Source organism: Neoarius graeffei, chromosome 26 (assembly GCF_027579695.1).
Source record: "Neoarius graeffei isolate fNeoGra1 chromosome 26, fNeoGra1.pri, whole genome shotgun sequence".
NCBI classification, from domain to species: Eukaryota; Metazoa; Chordata; class Actinopteri; order Siluriformes; family Ariidae; genus Neoarius; species Neoarius graeffei.
This window is the reverse complement of record NC_083594.1, coordinates 515649-535612: the sequence shown is the minus strand read 5'-3', so window position 1 is coordinate 535612 and position 19964 is coordinate 515649. Positions and strand designations below refer to the sequence as shown.

The 19964-nt window shown below is 41.0% G+C and overlaps 2 protein-coding genes across 5 annotated transcripts; one reads left to right on the top strand and one right to left on the bottom strand.

Moving 5' to 3' along the window:
* Nucleotides 1-1576: 1576 nt before the first annotated feature.
* LOC132874455 (HIG1 domain family member 1C-like) lies at nucleotides 1577-4785 on the bottom strand. Of its 2 annotated transcripts, none has more exons than XM_060910642.1 (4): nucleotides 4651-4785; nucleotides 4210-4308; nucleotides 3575-3709; nucleotides 1577-2304 (listed from the first exon to the last, which is right to left on the bottom strand). In XM_060910642.1, exons 2-4 carry the CDS (start codon nucleotides 4295-4297, stop codon nucleotides 2255-2257), a joined length of 273 nt encoding a protein of 90 aa, XP_060766625.1. In that variant the 5' UTR covers nucleotides 4298-4308; nucleotides 4651-4785; the 3' UTR covers nucleotides 1577-2254. The 2 variants fall into 2 exon arrangements, with proteins under 2 accessions (XP_060766625.1, XP_060766624.1); XM_060910641.1 differs by having other exon boundaries at nucleotides 4542-4779.
* A 1333-nt stretch (nucleotides 4786-6118) lies between these two features.
* arfgap1 (ADP-ribosylation factor GTPase activating protein 1) lies at nucleotides 6119-18855 on the top strand. Of its 3 annotated transcripts, XM_060911012.1 has the most exons (13): nucleotides 6119-6327; nucleotides 9631-9690; nucleotides 10110-10219; nucleotides 10343-10514; nucleotides 10687-10787; nucleotides 10949-11035; nucleotides 12390-12498; nucleotides 12599-12655; nucleotides 12815-12847; nucleotides 15104-15160; nucleotides 15723-15782; nucleotides 16329-16405; nucleotides 17568-18855. In XM_060911012.1, exons 2-13 carry the CDS (start codon nucleotides 9631-9633, stop codon nucleotides 17887-17889), a joined length of 1245 nt encoding a protein of 414 aa, XP_060766995.1. In that variant the 5' UTR covers nucleotides 6119-6327; the 3' UTR covers nucleotides 17890-18855. The 3 variants fall into 3 exon arrangements, with proteins under 3 accessions (XP_060766995.1, XP_060766996.1, XP_060766997.1); XM_060911013.1 differs by lacking the exon at nucleotides 15104-15160; XM_060911014.1 differs by lacking the exons at nucleotides 15104-15160; nucleotides 15723-15782.
* The last annotated feature ends 1109 nt before the right edge of the window (nucleotides 18856-19964 follow it).

Sequence of the window (19964 nt, the reverse complement as noted above, 5' to 3'; positions counted from 1 at the left end):
AAAATTCAGGTAAAAAAATGCAATGCCAGACGTTGACTTATTATTTACTTACCACGGCTTTAATCGAGAAGATGGTCGATATGGCCTCCATCCTCGGAATCAACCAATCAAAGTCTCTTTTTCCAGGAAGATATGGACTTTCGAATTTCAGCAACTGATATTTCATCCCACTTTTCTATTATCTTGTCCTTCAGTTCCTGTTCTGTGAACTTTTCCGTCCTTCCGGCATAAACTTTTTCGGATAACGAATCCCAAACACTGTAGTCCATTGGATTCAAGTCAGGTGACTGTGGGGGCCACTCATCCTTTTTTATGAACATTGGAGTGTTCTGTTCTAGGTATTCCTGGGTAACGCGGCTTGTATGCGAGGTGGCCCCATCCTGCTGAAAAATGTACGTGTCGTCTGGATAGAGTTGTCTGCAATCCGGCAGAAGTCCGTTTTCCAACAGCTGCATGTAAGATTGAGAGTTCACCTTCACTTTGTTCTTATCGATAAAGTGGATGTTAGTTCTTCCATTCCAAGACACACCAGCCGACACCATGACTTTCTTGGTAAACCTTGAAGTTTCATGGTAGAGTCTTGTGGGAGGAATGTTATTCTTCTTTCTTCCATAAACCCTATCGTTCTGTCTATTGCGTGCAACTTCGTACGTAAAATCCTTTTCATCCGTAAACACCATCCGTCTTACATCCTTGGCTGAATACTTGTCGTTTAAATTCCGGCTGCGAGTCTTTCGCTTCTGTTTCACGTTAGTATCACGTCTTGAAACCCTGATTCTCTTGAATGGTTTCAAATTAGGTTCCTTGGTAATGGTTCTAACAGAAGTACGACTGATGTTCAAATCGTGCGCAATTTGTCTTTGAGATTTATGTGACCCTGGCTGGTCCTCCTGGGATGCGATGAGCTCCTCAACTCGGGCCTTGTTATCATCAGTTGTAGCTGTTCGAGGTCGTCCACTGCCTGGCTTCCTATCTGTGGAACCAGTTTCTTTAATTCTTTTAATCCACCTGTTAAGAGTAGCAATGCTCCACTGTTTCCTAGGGAACTCCTTTATTAGCCGCTTAGCACCCCAGCCTTTCTCTTCCACACAGGCCTTAACAACAGCTTTATCTTCTTCACTCAAAACCATGACTTCTCTCAAGGGCTTTATAAAATCAAATGCTCCAAAACCAGGCTGTTCAAAATGTTTAGGTTATAGGGACTGCCATGCGCAGACGTTACGTCATCAGGCAGCAGACGCACTGGTAGATGCACTGGATGACACAATAAGAACGTCTGGCATTGCATTTTTTTTAACCTGAATTTTGTATTTCCTCATTATTCCTGCGTTAATGAATATTTTTGGCTGAAAATTTCACCACTTGACTAAAACTAGCTGCTCACGACATGTACCAAATTTAGTTTGTATGCATAGCCTAGTTTTTGAGTTATTCTTGATTAAACAGGGGTATCACTTTTTTCTGCCCACCCGATATATATATATATATATATATATATATATATATATATATATATAAAATGGAGAGTTATTGTCTTATTAGAGACTATAAAATAAAAAAAATTCAGAAAAAAACCTTTATTAAAGTGTAATAATTTTAATAGGTTTTCACCAAACAATGTTCATGTGAGACAGCAGAAATATATATATATTATTATTAATTATTATATGAGCTCAGAGAGAAACCCTCACAAAATCAATGCAACTTAAAGTAGAACATTTTTTAATTTCACTAAAAACACCAGAAGATGCTCAAGTTTCCTGCATAAAGACTGGAACTGTGAGTGATACAGAGTACACGATACGATAAATCAACATCGACACACTCATTAGTGCTGCACAGAAAATTTATTTTACACTCAGCTCCAGAAATATTGGTAAAGATAAAGATGGGTGAAAGTGTGTGTGTGTGTTTGTTTAATGATCTCACACTGAAAGATGAGCAAAGTCTCACCTTGAATTCAAGTAAATTTAGATTTATTGTAAAAAACAATCCTTATTGCAGAAAATATTTCTCAAAACCAAAAGGACATTTCACTCATCTTTACCAAGGGTGCCAATACTTTTGGAGCCAACTGTAAGCTGAAAGAACGTGGTGAAAATTCTATCTAAAAATGATTAAGTACCTGAACTGTGTGTATATTATATATCTGAGTGGTGATAAAAGTGCTGAAAGTAAAGTGCAGCTGGTTGTTTGGTGTTCAAGTGAAAATGAAGAAATAAATGGCGTTTAAACACAGAACAGCGCCGTGGCGTCACTTCTCACCCGGAGCCAGATATTCCTTATACATGGAGTACATCACACCTGCAACACAACACACACCTGCATTACAGCCAGCCAGTAACACTCAAACACTCAGACACGCCCATCAGACTGGGACATGCCCACCCATCCCTCTGCACAGATGCTTCAGTATAAAAGTGAAAATGGGGGTCAATAAAGGGATCTCTCTGATCGGAACTTATCTGATGGCATCGAATGGCTTTATTCCAAACCTCATCTCACTGCACTTCACTGTACAGCTACAATGATCATAAAGGATCCTTATCTGAGGGTGTGTGTGCTGGGTGTGTGTGTCCACACAAAGAGGAAATCAGTTCCTTCACACTGTGATTAAACCTGTGCCTCTAAAACACACACATTAAGATATGTTTCTGGGGCGTCGTGGCTCAGGTGGATAGGGCGCCATGCCATGGGTCCGGGGACCCGGGTTCGATTCCGGCCTGGGGTTGTTTCCTGATCCGTCTCTCTCTCCTGCTCATTTCCTGTCTCTGCACTGTCCTATCCAATAAAGGTGAAAAAAGCCCAAAAAAAATATTTTAAAAAAAAGATATGTTTCTGTTTGTAGGGTTTATACAACTTTATTGTCAGCAGATTAATTGAGTAGATTTTTGGAACTGAACCAAACAGGGTCAAGGTCACAGCAAGATCAAATGTGTGAACTAATTTTTGCTCCACAGCTGTCCTCGTTCTGTTTGTTGTGTATTTTAAGCTCCACGTTAGTGACGTGATTCCATCCATCCATCCATTACCTGTAGCCACTTATCCTGTTCTACAGGGTCGCAGGCGAGCTGGATCCTATCCCAGCTGACTACGGGCGAAAGGCGGGGTTCACCCTGGACAAGTCGCCAGGTCATCACAGGGCTGACACATAGACACAGACAACCATTCACACTCACATTCACACCTACGCTCAATTTAGAGTCACCAGTTAACCTAACCTGCATGTCTTTGGACTGTGGGGGAAACCGGAGCACCAGGAGGAAACCCACGCGGACACGGGGAGAACATGCAAACTCCGCACAGAAAGGCCCTCGCCGGCCCCGGGGCTCGAACCCAGACCTTCTTGCTGTGAGGCGACAGCGCTAACCACTACACCACCGTGCCACCCATGACGTGATTCCACTCAGTCTAATTAATTAACACACCGTGACTTTATTCACATCTATTAAACTGTAAGTCTCTGAGTAACTGAACATTTGCTGTAAATATTATAATCACACTCAGTGTTCCTGACTCAGAGCACAGTGACTGCAGACAACAATGAAGCTGAGTTTAAACTTTTGATTCTCACCGAGTGTCATGGCGCCGACCACAAAGCCCTGAGCTCTGACCCGCATGTGAATCAGATGGACAGACATCTTCATGTCTCCACGAGCTTTCAGTCTGTACAGTCCGTACGCTACGACCCCAAGGAAGCCTGCCATCCCTACACACACACACACACACACACTAATGAGAGTTATAATATTGTGATAAAGTAATTTTAAACACTGTTCTTTACTCAACTCACAAATGAGCAAACAGGAGAGTGTGTAGAGTCTCAATAAAATGAAATTCTACAATAAAACCGTAAACATTAACTTTCAGAGTGGCAGATTTCATTCACACTGTAATCACTGTGATACGAAGAAACAACTTGGGAGACAAAATTTCAGTGGTGTCAGTAAATCTGAGATTTAACACAAATCTGTGAAAAATTTATTGGAATAAAAACACTGATACACAATCAGAAAACATTAAAGTTGGAAATGAGTTTAACAAATTATTTAATGTCAAACTAATTTGATGTAAACAATAAGAAGGTCCTTTATACAGTGATGGTGACTATATGCCAGGGACTTGATGCGTATCACTGTAAATATTTTCGTTTTGATTTTAAACACTACATTATTAAAGTCATTAGAGCAGCAGGTGTGTGTTCTTCACCTATAGGGACAAATGGAGACTCTTTTGCCTTCCTCATTAACTTGGAGGACTGACCCTCATCAGCTGACCAGTTCATGTTCGAGCTCATTCTTTAGTTCACTGCAGAAAAACACAATGTAATGCAGTTAGTGAGGAAACTGACATGAAACAGCTAATATTTCCTAAGATTTTCTGCCAACATCTGCTTCATTCTGTCCCTGTTCCAGCTGTGATCATCTGAACATTAACACAAAGAAACTACGGTCCAAATCACAAACACACACAAACACCATTATTATTATTATTATTAGGGCAGTCTTTGATCACATTAGGATAAACTCTGTGTTACTTACATTAAGTCAGATGAACAGATGAAAGGTGAATTCAGACACAGTGTTGTGTCCGTGTTATTAACTCTTTATAAACGGTTATAACGCTCTCACACCTGCTCAGGTCACTTGCCTTCAACAGTCTGATCCTTCACTGCAAAGAGCGTCCTGGTGACGTCATTAACTGCGTCAGAGTGCCGTACCCACAGAGCTCTCTATAAAATCCTGAAAGCCATTGGCTCGTCAGAGAAACGCCATCTGGCCGCCATCTTACCACTCCCATCGCGGAGCGGAAGTGTCATTTAGACTACTGGAAGCGATAAAAAATTGGATAAGTTATTTATGCAGTTGGTGAGAAAAATTAGAAGAAAAATACCTACATGTGCAGCAGTGAACTGTACAAATCATCAGGTCAAAGGTTGTGGACAGACATTTCATCTGTAACTATTGAAAAAAGATATACATGTATACACAAAATTTATTTTATTATAATATAGAATATAATATTATATAACCTTCCTCTTTCATATATTTCTTCTTCCATATATATATATATATATATATATATATATATATATATATATATATAAAAGGAATATATGAAAGAGAATGGTACACTGTATAGAGAAAAACTGAAATAATCTCTGTAAAAATAACTGTAGTAGTAAAAAAAAAAGCGCCGTTAAGAAAAAAGGATCAGAGACTGAACTGGAAAAGGAAAGAAAACAATCACAGTGAAGGGGAGTGTGATGAGATGTAAGGAATGTGGGTAAAGTTGAGAAAATAAGAGGAGGTAATGAAAGGGGGAAAATTCAGTGATACTTCTCTTGGGGCAAATTTGGGCCAAATACACGCGATGGGAGTGGTAAGATGGCGGCCAGATGGCTTCCCTCGTCTCTCCAGCGGGGAACAGACTGAGCGCTTCACATTTTATATCGAGCTCAGTGCGTCATACCGGAAGTACATTCGCAGTAGGACGAAAGACCCGGCTTCGTTAATAAAACTCAGATTGGTTTATGAGTGTTCCTGATTTACCCTCTGTGATATAACGGAATAGTAGATGCATCCGATGTTAGAAATATATGCATATATTTGAAAATAAAATTATGTAAATCCTCGCAACGCGATGGTTCGTCTTTTACCAATCAGAGCTCTCCGTCTTATCCGGGTCCTCCAGCTGCACCCGACGGGCTGGCCAGTTTGGAGCCGGGTGAAATTAGCACAGCAAGTTAACTTTCAGACGCAAAAGCCTTTAAAAAAAAAATAAAATAAATAAATAAATAAATATTAAAGTAGAGAAAATTTCTATTAATACCTGATTATAAGGAGATTAATGCAGACAAGCTAGCTTAATTTTTAGCGAAGATAACACACATTGAGCTCAACGCTGGCATGTGTCATAGAAAATTACAAACAAAAAGATTCTTTATTTCAAGGTAGTTGACAAAAAATTATATATATATATATATATATATATATATATATATATATATATATATATAAAGCGTAAAAATAGTTACAGTCCGTAATCCGGAAGTGAAAACAAACAGCCCACAGCTGACTGAAATGAATGACAGGAATTCACTTCCGCTGCCGGTGTGACGTCACACACGGGTTCTGTACTGCCAACGCAGCAAAGCAGAAACAGTAAATCTGCGTTCCGGCGTCCTGAGGTTTAATGTACAGACTCAGGGTTTCACAGTGAGCCATAAAGCGGAATAATTTTAGAGATTCGTCTTTAACTTCGCTCCTTTATCTCAGAAGCGGCTCCTCCTCCTCCTCCTCAGCGCGGCTCTTCATCAGTGATCAGGTGCGCGCGCGACTCCAATTTATTGCATTTACTCTGCTGCATTTTCATTAAACTCCATCTTTATTTCATCAGAGGGAAGCTGATCGGGTTTCAGTGTGTGAGGGTTTCAGTGTGTGAGGGTTCCAGTGTGTGAGGGTTCAGTGTGTGAGGGTTTCAGTGTGTGAGGGTTTCAGTGTGTGAGGGTTTCAGTGTGTGAGGGTTCCAGTGTGTGAGGGTTTCAGTGTGTGAGGGTTTCAGTGTGTGAGGGTTTCAGTGTGTGAGGGTTTCAGTGTGTGAGGGTTTCAGTGTGTGAGGGTTTCAGTGTGTGAGGGTTTCAGTGTGTGAGGGTTTCAGTGTGTGAGGGTTTCAGTGTGTGAGGGTTTCAGTGTGTGAGGGTTCAGTGTGTGAGGGTTTCAGTGTGTGAGGGTTTCAGTGTGTGAGGGTTCCAGTGTGTGAGGGTTCCAGTGTGTGAGGGTTTCAGTGTGTGAGGGTTTCAGTGTGTGAGGGTTTCAGTGTGTGAGGGTTTCAGTGTGTGAGGGGTTCAGTGTGTGAGGGTTCCAGTGTGTGAGGGTTTCAGTGTGTGAGGGTTTCAGTGTGTGAGGGTTCCAGTGTGTGAGGGTTCCAGTGTGTGAGGGTTCAGTGTGTGAGGGTTTCAGTGTGTGAGGGTTTCAGTGTGTGAGGGTTTCAGTGTGTGAGGGTTTCAGTGTGTGAGGGTTCAGTGTGTGAGGGTTTCAGTGTGTGAGGGTTTCAGTGTGTGAGGGTTCCAGTGTGTGAGGGTTTCAGTGTGTGAGGGTTTCAGTGTGTGAGGGTTCCAGTGTGTGAGGGTTCCAGTGTGTGAGGGTTCCAGTGTGTGAGGGTTCAGTGTGTGAGGGTTTCAGTGTGTGAGGGTTCAGTGTGTGAGGGTTTCAGTGTGTGAGGGTTTCAGTGTGTGAGGGTTCCAGTGTGTGAGGGTTTCAGTGTGTGAGGGTTTCAGTGTGTGAGGGTTTCAGTGTGTGAGGGTTCCAGTGTGTGAGGGTTCCAGTGTGTGAGGGTTCCAGTGTGTGAGGGTTCAGTGTGTGAGGGTTTCAGTGTGTGAGGGTTCAGTGTGTGAGGGTTTCAGTGTGTGAGGGTTTCAGTGTGTGAGGGTTCCAGTGTGTGAGGGTTCAGTGTGTGAGGGTTTCAGTGTGTGAGGGTTTCAGTGTGTGAGGGTTTCAGTGTGTGAGGGTTCCAGTGTGTGAGGGTTTCAGTGTGTGAGGGTTCCAGTGTGTGAGGGTTCAGTGTGTGAGGGTTTCAGTGTGTGAGGGTTCCAGTGTGTGAGGGTTCCAGTGTGTGAGGGTTTCAGTGTGTGAGGGTTTCAGTGTGTGAGGGTTTCAGTGTGTGAGGGTTTCAGTGTGTGAGGGTTTCAGTGTGTGAGGGTTCCAGTGTGTGAGGGTTTCAGTGTGTGAGGGTTTCAGTGTGTGAGGGTTCCAGTGTGTGAGGGTTCCAGTGTGTGAGGGTTCAGTGTGTGAGGGTTTCAGTGTGTGAGGGTTTCAGTGTGTGAGGGTTTCAGTGTGTGAGGGTTTCAGTGTGTGAGGGTTTCAGTGTGTGAGGGTTTCAGTGTGTGAGGGTTTCAGTGTGTGAGGGTTCAGTGTGTGAGGGTTTCAGTGTGTGAGGGTTTCAGTGTGTGAGGGTTTCAGTGTGTGAGGGTTTCAGTGTGTGAGGGTTTCAGTGTGTGAGGGTTTCAGTGTGTGAGGGTTTCAGTGTGTGAGGGTTTCAGTGTGTGAGGGTTTCAGTGTGTGAGGGTTTCAGTGTGTGAGGGTTCCAGTGTGTGAGGGTTCCAGTGTGTGAGGGTTCAGTGTGTGAGGGTTTCAGTGTGTGAGGGTTTCAGTGTGTGAGGGTTCAGTGTGTGAGGGTTCCAGTGTGTGAGGGTTTCAGTGTGTGAGGGTTCCAGTGTGTGAGGGTTCCAGTGTGTGAGGGTTTCAGTGTGTGAGGGTTCCAGTGTGTGAGGGTTCCAGTGTGTGAGGGTTTCAGTGTGTGAGGGTTTCAGTGTGTGAGGGTTTCAGTGTGTGAGGGTTTCAGTGTGTGAGGGTTTCAGTGTGTGAGGGTTTCAGTGTGTGAGGGTTTCAGTGTGTGAGGGTTCAGTGTGTGAGGGTTTCAGTGTGTGAGGGTTCAGTGTGTGAGGGTTTCAGTGTGTGAGGGTTTCAGTGTGTGAGGGTTTCAGTGTGTGAGGGTTTCAGTGTGTGAGGGTTTCAGTGTGTGAGGGTTTCAGTGTGTGAGGGTTCAGTGTGTGAGGGTTTCAGTGTGTGAGGGTTTCAGTGTGTGAGGGTTCAGTGTGTGAGGGTTTCAGTGTGTGAGGGTTTCAGTGTGTGAGGGTTCAGTGTGTGAGGGTTCAGTGTGTGAGGGTTTCAGTGTGTGAGGGTTTCAGTGTGTGAGGGTTTCAGTGTGTGAGGGTTTCAGTGTGTGAGGGTTTCAGTGTGTGAGGGTTCCAGTGTGTGAGGGTTCAGTGTGTGAGGGTTTCAGTGTGTGAGGGTTCCAGTGTGTGAGGGTTCCAGTGTGTGAGGGTTCCAGTGTGTGAGGGTTTCAGTGTGTGAGGGTTTCAGTGTGTGAGGGTTCCAGTGTGTGAGGGTTTCAGTGTGTGAGGGTTTCAGTGTGTGAGGGTTTCAGTGTGTGAGGGTTTCAGTGTGTGAGGGTTCAGTGTGTGAGGGTTCAGTGTGTGAGGGTTTCAGTGTGTGAGGGTTTCAGTGTGTGAGGGTTTCAGTGTGTGAGGGTTCCAGTGTGTGAGGGTTCCAGTGTGTGAGGGTTTCAGTGTGTGAGGGTTCAGTGTGTGAGGGTTTCAGTGTGTGAGGGTTCCAGTGTGTGAGGGTTTCAGTGTGTGAGGGTTCAGTGTGTGAGGGTTCCAGTGTGTGAGGGCTGAGTGCTGGTAACACCAGTTTCCTGTGATTGTGTAAAAGCTGAAGAAAGGCAGTGAGAACATTAATGTGGAGTTTATGGTGAACTTTAATCTGCTCTGAGTTTCATCCTGTTCAGGTGATTTTATTCACACTCAGTGTTCAGAGATAAAATCATCACTGTAGTTAAACACAGGGTTCAGTAGAGTGTTGTCCACACCACCGACTGTATCAGCTTCACTCTCCACTTTGGTCAGGTGTGTTCAGATCTCCAGGTAACTCTCTCACCTCCTGATCTGATCTTTTACTCCGTTATTATTATTATTATTATTATTATATTACTTAGATTACTGAGAAATTATTCCTCAACTCGACCAGCAAACATCCACATTCACACTTACATTTATAAGATTTTACTTATTATTATTATTATTATTATTATTTGTTGTTTAAGGGTTTTTTTGTGTGTGTTGTACAGATGGCAAGTCCTCGAACCCGACGTGTTCTGAAGGAAGTCAGGACTGATGATGGAAATAATGTGTGTATAAATGCACTTTACAAACATTTAATATGAAAAACTTTATCACCATTTCACAGGGACACTGAGAGTCCAACAAAATCACAGCTGACCGTGAGGTTACAGGATTACAGCTCATTAGTCCACAGGATAACCCTAACTTCAGAGAGGTAACAGTGAGGTAACAGTGAGGTAACAGTGAGGTAACAGTGCTTCAGTGAAGTTACAGTGTAGCAGCACAGTTACAGGGTTACAGTGATGTTAGTTAGATTGAAGGGTTACAGTGAGATTACTGTACAGTCTTTTATATCTGTAAGCATGAATAAACAACAGACATCAAATGAGTCAAAATGATACTTTAGTCACATCATCTCGATTATACACTGTGTGTGTGTGTGTGTGTGTGTGTGTGTGTGTGTGTGTGTGTGTGTTTTTTCCAGGTGTGTTTTGAGTGTGGGGCATTTAACCCTCAGTGGGTAAGTGTCACATATGGAATATGGATCTGTCTGGAATGTTCTGGGAAACACAGAGGACTTGGTGTTCACCTCAGGTCAGTCACACAGAGAGAGAAAGAAAGAAAGACACATGAGACAGTAAGACAGCAAGACAGGGTGAGACAGAGAGAGGCAGACAGGTGATGTAGCATGTGCTCCTCTGGGTGTGGTTACTGCAGCTTTGTGCGCTCGGTGTCGATGGATAAGTGGAAGGATGTGGAGCTGGAGAAGATGAAAACTGGAGGAAACGAGAAGTTCCGTCTGTTTCTGGAGCTGCAGGACGACTACAACCCCAACTGGAGCTTACAGGAAAAATACAACAGCCGAGCTGCAGCACTGTTCAGGGACAAAGTGAGATACACACACCCTTCACTCAGACACACTCATCACAACTTCATGTAAAAAAATATTAAGATCATGTTATAATGCATGAAACAAAATCAGAGGTTTTTGCATGTGTGTGATGCTAGATGTGTGTGTGTGTGTGTGTGTGTGTGTGTGTGTGTGTGTGTGTGTGAGATAGGTGGCGACTGAGGCAGAAGGTAAAGAATGGTCAATTGAAAACTCTCCTGCTAAAAACTGGACTCCTCCTCAACCCAAGAGCACACTCTCATCATCACACCGGTGAGTGTACACACACACACACACACACACACTTCTGTGACTACACCAGAGATAGTATGTGTGTGCGCATGTGTAACAAACTTAACCTGGAGTTGTTTTTTTCTGCTGTTTGTTTTCTGAATCTCATTAATGCTTTATAGTTTGGATTGTGTGTGTTACAGCAGTGCAGCAGGTTCGGCTCACACATCCTCACACTCTGATAAAGCGTTTGAGGACTGGCTCAGTGACGATGTGAACTCTTACCAAGGGTCAGTTTAGAACACTCTGCTCTTAATAACCGCATTATAGACACAGTTTATTAACAGTTTATTCATTACTTTAATTACACTGGGGAACAATTTGAAAAAAATGTTCTGTTGAGTTAGATTTTTATGCTGATTAAAACTAAAATTGGCATGCTGATTCCAAAATTGCAGTCAGTTTTTTTCTAGCATGTCAAGTTTTTTCTCCACAGTTTACCCTCCAGATAAGCAAAATTCCACTGATTAGCTGTAGTAAGACTATTTGAAGGTTATGGAAGAATGTTATCAGGGTAGATGGGATGTACATATGATGGCTGACTATTGGTGAAGCATTAAATGCAATAGTCCTCAAGTTGAACACTCCAGAAAGAGCTATAAACGTAAATTTTTACCTTAACTACTTGCACAGGCGGCACGGTGGTGTAGTGGTTAGCGCTGTCGCCTCACAGCAAGAAGGTTCTGGGTTCGAGCCCCGTGGCCGGCGAGGGCTTTTCTGTGCGGAGTTTGCATGTTCTCCCCGTGTCTGTGTGGGTTTCCTCTGGGTGCTCCAGTTTCACCCACAGTCCAAAGACATGCAGTAGGTTGATGTGGGGCGGCCTTGGGCTGAGGTGCCCTTGAGCGAGGTACCGAACCCCTGACTGCTCCCCGGGCGCTGTAGTATAGCTGCCCACTGCTCTGGGGGTGTGTGTGTGTGTTCACTGCTTCAGATGGGTTAAATGCAGAGGATGAATTTCACTGTGCTTGAAGTGTGCATGTGACAAATAAAGGTTTCTTCTTCTTGCACACAATTATAATTACAGTAGCCATATCCTTTGTAAAAACATAAGTGTTAAACATTGCAGTCATGCCTGTTTCTTTCATATTTCATTGTATGTCAATATTTGTAAATTTTTATTAAACAAGCACATATCTGTTAAGTACAGTATTTTTCATATTTTTTTAAGAAAACGGGGATCCTATAGTTCAAAAACTTGACGTGATGGAGAAAAACTGAGATCAGTTTTGGATTCCGCACCCAAAAATTAGTTACAAACAGCTGTCAGACCAAACTCAACAAAAACTGTGTTCCCCAGTGTTATTACTCAAATTAAATCACTGTCATCACTCTGCTGCACTCATTACATTTGTTCCCTCAGGACTACAAATCAAGACCTGAATTAATTCCTTAATGAATTAATTGGTGTTAGTGTTAATGCATGTTAATGAGTGTAAACTGATTTATTAACAGTTTTATTTCATTTATACGCCTTTTTTTAACACGGACATGTTTTAGAGGAATAATAACCTCAGAGCCTCACTGATGAAATCTTTTAGTATGTCTAGTATTAATTTTGTGATGTCATTGTTTCTGATTGGACAGTGGAGGAGGCGGGGCTCAAGAGAATCGTTATGTGGGATTTGGGAACACGCCCAATCCTCCGAAAAAGGAAGATGACTTCATCAATAACGCCATGTCCTCCATTTACTCAGTACTGATTCACACACAGCACGAAACACACTCGGTCCCTCTCTCAGCCTCATCATCTCCACTGACGTGTGTGTGTGTGTGTGTGTGTGTGTGTGTTTTAGGGCTGGAGCAGTTTCACAGTTGGAGCCAGTAAATTCGCAGCAGCTGCAAAAGATAACGTAAGAATTTGGACGCGTTTTAAAGTTGGATGTGTTGTAAACAGTAAAAATGTTTGATGTTGTATGGTGTGTAAATAAATCAGATCGTTAATTTTTGGACCTTTTGTACTTTTGGAGGAATCTGTATTTAAAAAGCTTTTTTTTTCTGTCGTGTTACAGACGGCGAAACTGGCCAGTCAGGCGTCTCTAAAGGTGTGTATCACACCAACATACACATCTAACACACTGTGTGTCTGTAGTGGTGTTTATGGATCAGATTCTGACTGTGTGTGTGTGTGTGTGTGTGTGTGTGTGTGTGTGTGTGTGTAACAGTGCTGTAATCGTGATGGTCTCACAGTGTAATGTTTATAGTGTGTGTGTGTGTGTGAGAGAGAGAGAGAGAGATGATCTCACTGATCAGTGTTCAGGTGTAAACCCGGTCACAGACAACAAACTCATAAGATTTTAATGATTAATTCAAGAGAAATTAAACTCTAAAATGTGCTGTGTGTAAACGTTTGGAGATTTAGTTTGACGTGTGCTGATTAGTATATCACCGTATCTCTCTCTCTCTCTTCCTCGCTCACACACACACTATTGTTTTGTTTATTATTATTACTATAATAATAATAATAAGTGTTTCCAGGCAAAACAAACCTCACCCGGTAGCACTTATGATGAATATGAAGGAAGATATCGTGAAAAAAAATCGGTCCCCTATGGGTCCATGTGGCTTATAAATAAAATAGTTTTCTGATCCCATGTCCATACAGTAAATACAGCATACATATTTACTCTGAGGCAGGAGCCACAAAAATGAAGCGTAATCCAAAAATGAACAATTTAAAAATCACAGAAGTAAAATATACCAAGTGTCTGTACTTTTATATTATTCTACTCTTCCCTCTTATAGTTTTCCAAACTGAACCCTCCGAGCCGAGGCTGACACACACACACGCTGTCGCCACGACCCAAACTCTTATTTCCCGGAAATGGCCCGGCACTAGAGCTCAGTGGAACGCACTTTCCCTCTGGAATAAGCATAAACATGTCTGAAAGTGATTTCTTTAGTCCATTTATTTCGATCGGTGAACCGAATTGTGTACACTCACCGGCCATTTTAATCGGAACATGTGTATGCACCTGCGCAGTGCGCGACTGTTACACTCTCTTACATTCTTACGGCACAATGACATCGTGGTTAGCGCCTCGATATGAGGCGGGAGACACAACAAAAACGATTTTGACCTTTTTGGTGACCTTGACCAGATGACCCTCAAAATGTTGGAAGGTCTATTTGAGACCAATGCCCATCTATCCTAAAAGTTTCATGAAGATTAATTCAGCCGTTTTCCCGTAATGTCGTTTACAAAAAAAAACAAAGAAAGAAAGAAACCCAACTGAAAACAATACCTCGCCCCCTGGTGGACTCTGTCCTGGGCGAGGTAGTAATTTATAATAATGTATTATTATTATTATTATTATTATAGTGTTAAGTAACATCATTATTAAGTGTTAATGATGTCCCACTGAAGGACACTCAGGAGAAGGCCCCTAGGTAGGCTGCATGTTTCTTAGGGCCCTTACCTGAGCCGTTCCTGTGATCTTACAGTACAGTGTGAGTCACACCTCAGTGACTAAAAGTGATGTTTAATGAGTGTGTGTGTGTGTGTGTGTGTGGTGTAGTTATTTACTTAATTAATTAAGTTAATTCCTGTTGCGTTACATCACTTCCTGCTGCTCTCTGTGGATTAAAGTTAAGAGGTTATAAACCGCCACCAGAGCCGGTAAACTGCCGCTGCTGCATGAGCGCCTCTCCTCACCTCGTCTTTATTTGTTTGTTTGTTTACATCATGAGTTATTGATGTTTGGATGTTAGTGTCGTGTTTGGCTGCTTCACTGTGCGTCAGTGAACACGAGCATAATGTCATCATCACACGTCTCTGTTTTTGTTTGTTTGCTTTGCTTGGCCAGTCAAATGCGTCCTTAAGCAGATTGCTAAACATAAATTTAAGAAATTAAAGAAACAAATATACAGTATATGAAAAATCAGGGTAAAGTGTGTTCGAATCTGAAAACTTTTAATTATTTAATTAGTTAATGAGTTAATTGATGTAATTAGGGAAGTGCTGTGTGTTCATTACATCATGTTTGACTCTGAATGGCTGTTTCATTACTGTTTTTAATGTACCCTTGCCCACTTCCCCTTGGTGGAGTGCACACTGGAAACCATCTTCACTGTGGAGAACATTAACAGTTGACTCACATGCAGGGCATTGTGGGAAATTTGGCTCAGTCATGTTTCATATGGACACAAAAAAAGACAAACACACACACACACAGGGGTTTAATCTCCATCTGCAGCACATGAACACCTCACTGTGCTTCTGGGGTGTGAGAGAGAGAGTGAATAATTTCTCATGTCAGAATATTCACATGATGTTCACGCGTGTTCTCCCCTCTCGCTAGGCGGCTGAGTTAGGCCAAACTTTAAACCAAAGTGTTATCAAACCCACTCAGGAGAAGGTAATTAACGAACTCATCCTCACAGAGTGACTCACTCGGTGGTGGGCTGCAAACTAACCCGAACACTGACTGACTGATTCATTTAATGTTTCACTTAACCATTGACTCACTGATTCATTAAATTATTGACTCACTGATTCATTTAATGATTCATTTAACCATTAATCCAGTGATTCACTTTGTGGTTGACTCACTGATTCATTTAATGTTTAATTCAGTGATTTAAGAATTGGTTTGGTGATTCAGGAATCAATATACATTAATAAAGCAATCTATCAGATCATAAATTATTCAAATCTTCAGTTAGTGCTTCTTTGCCATAAATATTTTAACTAAATTTCACATGAGGTCTTGTGGTGTTTTGGTGATTTGTGGAATTTCTTTCTAATTTCACACAAACGTCAGTCACACAGGAACCCAGCTAAATATTCACACACATTTATGATGAATTATAATTAAACTGATGGAACAGAATGTACAACTGATTTGCATGTGTAAATGTGGTGAGGTGGAGCTGAGTGGATGATTTGTGTGCGTGTGTGTGTGTGCGTGACTCGTTTAGGTTAAAGATGGAAAGTTGTTTGATGAAGTTACCGTCAGCTTCAGTGACTTTGCCTCCAAGGTATGAGACACAGAGAGCCACGCCCACTTCCTCTGAGCAGAGAATTGGCTCAGTCCTACACCATGCACTCGTTCACTTCCCCTTGATTGAATGTGCTGGCCTGCTAACGTTTCCTTAAAGTCCTTTAAATCGACATCACTGCAGGTTGCAGGACCAAAATTTACCCACAATGCAATGCTGCACTCACACCATTTCCTTTTCATCAAGCCAGTATTCTAGCTGAAGAGCAAAAAAGCTAGTTAGCATGCTCTCTGATTAGCATCTTTTTCCTGCCGTTAGACCTGGGAGTGTTTAGGGGAAGTAGGTGAGAGCTCGTTAGTGCAGTGCTTCATTAAGGACCAAATAAAATCTGGATTAAAGTCCAGGCGTCTCAGAGGAACAGGCCGTGGCTGATTATTACTGAAAATTTAAATGATAATGTTTTTGTTTTTATTTCTTTGTGCTGCGGATGCTGTGACGGTGAGTTAATGAGCAGATTAAATCCTCTTCAGTGGGTTTCAGTGACATGGTTTTATTGGTGAGTTATTAAGTGTGTGTGTTTTTCAGGTTCAGGGGGCTGGTGTGAAAGGGTGGAAGGACATGAGTTCATTCTTCAGTGGAAAACCAGGCGAAGCTGCTGATGGGTGACTTTTATTTATATTTTAATTTAATGTTTTGTTTTACTGAATTGTGATGTTATTCAACATAAAGAAATGAAATTTTCAATTAAGGTTCTTTAAATAACTTTATATTGAAGCGTTAAAGATTTATCTAATGTCCAAAACTAATTCTGTTCTCAATCGTGTAAATAATAAACATAAAATTCAGAAAATGAAAAAGGTAAAAATAGTGAAAAAGTAAAAATCAGAAATTATATACAATTTATTTATTTAACCCAGACAGTTTACTACAAATGTGCCATTAATTATTTTAATAATTCAGTTCATTTATCTTGATCATATTTACTAAATCTATATTTATATCAACAAAAATACAAATCTTTTTACTCAATATTTTAGATAAAAATATAAATTACTTTTGGTACAGTTTAGAATTTTACTAAATTGTAATTTTTCTGTAGTAATTAAATACATTTTAATTATAGTAACAAATGTTTAATACACAGTACTGTGCAAAAGTATTAGTCCCCCTATTTTTTTCATCCAGACTTTTGTTATAGATTTCTATTTTATGACTTGTACATTATCGAGTCAGTACAAAAACATTTTAGAGTCCAAACATTCTTTTTTTTCCAGCACAAAATTAAATGTTACAGAAAAAGGTTTGTATCTGAGCAGCATATTCCATCAGAGACACTTTTCAGACGGAAAAAGAAAGCATAATGAAGGCTGCTGGGTTTTGGTGTAAAATGAAGAAGTGAGTGTGACAGTCTAGGTGTCCAGAAGAACTGTGGCTGGTTCTGTAAGATGCTCAGGAAAACCTACAGATCATTTCCACATAAAACTGACCTCACTGGACCTCAGACAGAGATTTTTTTTTTTTTAAAGTAAAGGGTCGTCTCACACCAAATACTGACTCTGTTTCATTTATTATGGCTCACTGATTACTGTTTATAGCATTTTTTAATGTTGAAACATCATTATTTTTTAAAATTGTTTTTGGTCAACAGCATTTCTTTACATGTGACTCAGACTTTTACACACGACTGTATATGTGATTTAATAAAAACGTACAAATATAAAGATTGAAATTTTAATGGATAAAAGTAAAGAGAGAAACTAAAAGTGAATGATAGAATTGTAATAGTTTAGTGTAAAGTGGGGATTAATGTGTTGACTCTTCCAGTCCTGCAGGGGGTGATGATTATCACAGCGAGTCTGCCGGGTATCAGAACAGCGATGGCGTCGATCACGGTTTCTGGGATTCGTTTGGCAACAACGCTAACAATAAGCCCAGGAAGTCCCCAAGCAGTGAGAGCTGGACCCATGTGGAGAACTCGGGTGGGAAGAAGAGCTCGGACAGCTGGGAGAACTGGGGCTCCGACAACAAACACAGCACTGGGGACAGCTGGGAGAACTGGGAGAACCACTGGGAGAACGGTGGAGACAACAAGACCAAGAAGAGCCCTAAAGCTGATGAAGAGGCGTGGGACAGCGCTAACTGGTAGAACAACCGCGTTAACAAGTGCGTAAATGTGAACTGGAAACAAATCAACGATGATGAAGCGTCATGAGTCCTGTTCTGATCCGCAGTCCATCTCTTCACCTCCCACTTCTCCACGCACACCATACTTCACCATGAGTCAGCACTTTTACAGCTGCTGCTATTTTGGGTCTGTCCCAAACTATTAAAGTCACGATGAATGGTTTTAATAGAATGGTGGCCATCTTGGCTCCATCCTGAATGCTAGAATTCACGAATTTTATTTGTTTCGATGTAATAAATTGAGCTGTGTTCACTTTTATAGCTAAAGGTGAGCTACAGTAGCATAACTAACCCGAGTAAGCAAGCTGAACACGGTTTATAATCAGAGTCATGAAGAAGAAAGCTGTCAGATTCTCACACTCCATGTTTCTTCACCCCACACACACACGCACTCACTCCTATCTTTGTGGAGACTCTCATTGACACAATACATTCCGTAGCCCTTTAGGTTAACCATCACAGCTAAATACCTAACCCCGCCCCTTACTCTAACCCCGCCCTAAGCCTCATTCTGTACTGATCCCTAAAACTGAGCCTCAATCCTGAAACAGCTCTTTGAAGAAGTGAGGACCAGAAAACATGTCTCACTTCACAAAAATGTCCTAAAAACACATTCTGATCCTCACTATATAACAAGTCCACACACACACACACACTCTCTCTCTCTCTCTCTCTCTCACACACACAGACAGGTGTTGTAGATGTGTGTTTGAATGCTCCTATTTAAATAATGTTGTATAAATATTGTTACACCGGTTGTTGTTTGTGTGTTTGAGGATAATTAATTCAAATTAAAGTGTAATTAATGTTCATGATTTTAATTTCCTGCATGTATAAAAACAGACTGTGTTTGCTGTAAAATATCGAGCTCTTCCTCTTATTCAAATAATTTACATGTGTAAAGTTGCAGAAACTGAAACTTCTCTGTTGAAAAAAAATATAAAAGTTATATTTTTTGTTCAGTTGAACTTTAGTGTTAATGTGATGTTTATTCGTTTTTTGGTTATTTATCATTTAATTTGTGTCTGAACGAAAATCCTGATGTTTATAAAAGTGTTGAAAATCAAATTAAAGAATAAAGACTTGATTCAGTATTTTATCAGAATATCAGATATTTGAATACACACAGTGTTATATTTAATATTTCTGATGTTTAAATGTGACTGTTTCAGCAGTGTGTCAGTCTTTAGGTGTGCCATAAGCATTATTATTATTATTATTATCATTATTATTATTTGCTCTCAGTTCGGCGGTTACTTTAATTCCGCCTCCTCTCAGAGTGATTGACATTTGGAATAGCCAATAGGAAAGGAAGCAGCTGCGAAAGCCCGCCAATTGACTGCAGGGTTGCCAGGTATGTACACTTCATTCTGCGCTTTAATCCCATTCTCCTGATAAATACTGTTCTGCCTTATGGTGTGTTTTTTTAAATGAATATTTTCATCAGGAGAGAGTTACTGCATCACAGCCAATCAGAGCAGCCAGTGACCATAAAATCTGCATTATTCAAACTTAAATTTCAATGAGCTATTTAATATTTGTGACCAATAATCACTTCATCACTTACCCAGCAGGCCCCGTACATTATACATCACACAGTAGGAGTCGAAAGTTTGTACATCCCTACTCTACTCACTGATGGGTGTTTCTGTATTGTAGAACAAAACTGAAGTCATCAAAACTATGAAATAACATCTGGAATTATCTGGTAAACAAACATATGTTTGATATTTTAGATTCTTCAGCGTATCCAGTGTTTCCCTTGATGACACTTTACACACTATTGGCATTCTCTCAACCAGCTTCATGAGGGACTGGAACCTGGAATACTTTTCAATTAACAGCTGTGTCTCATCCAAAGGTCATTAGTGGACGAGTTTCTTACCCTCTTAATGCGTTTGAGATCAAACAGTAAATAATAAACATACAGTAAATAGCCCGATTCCACAACTGTAGTAATGCATATTATATCAAGAACTGAACAACTGAGTAAAGAGAAACGACATCTATCATTACTTTAAGACAGGAAGTGACTTT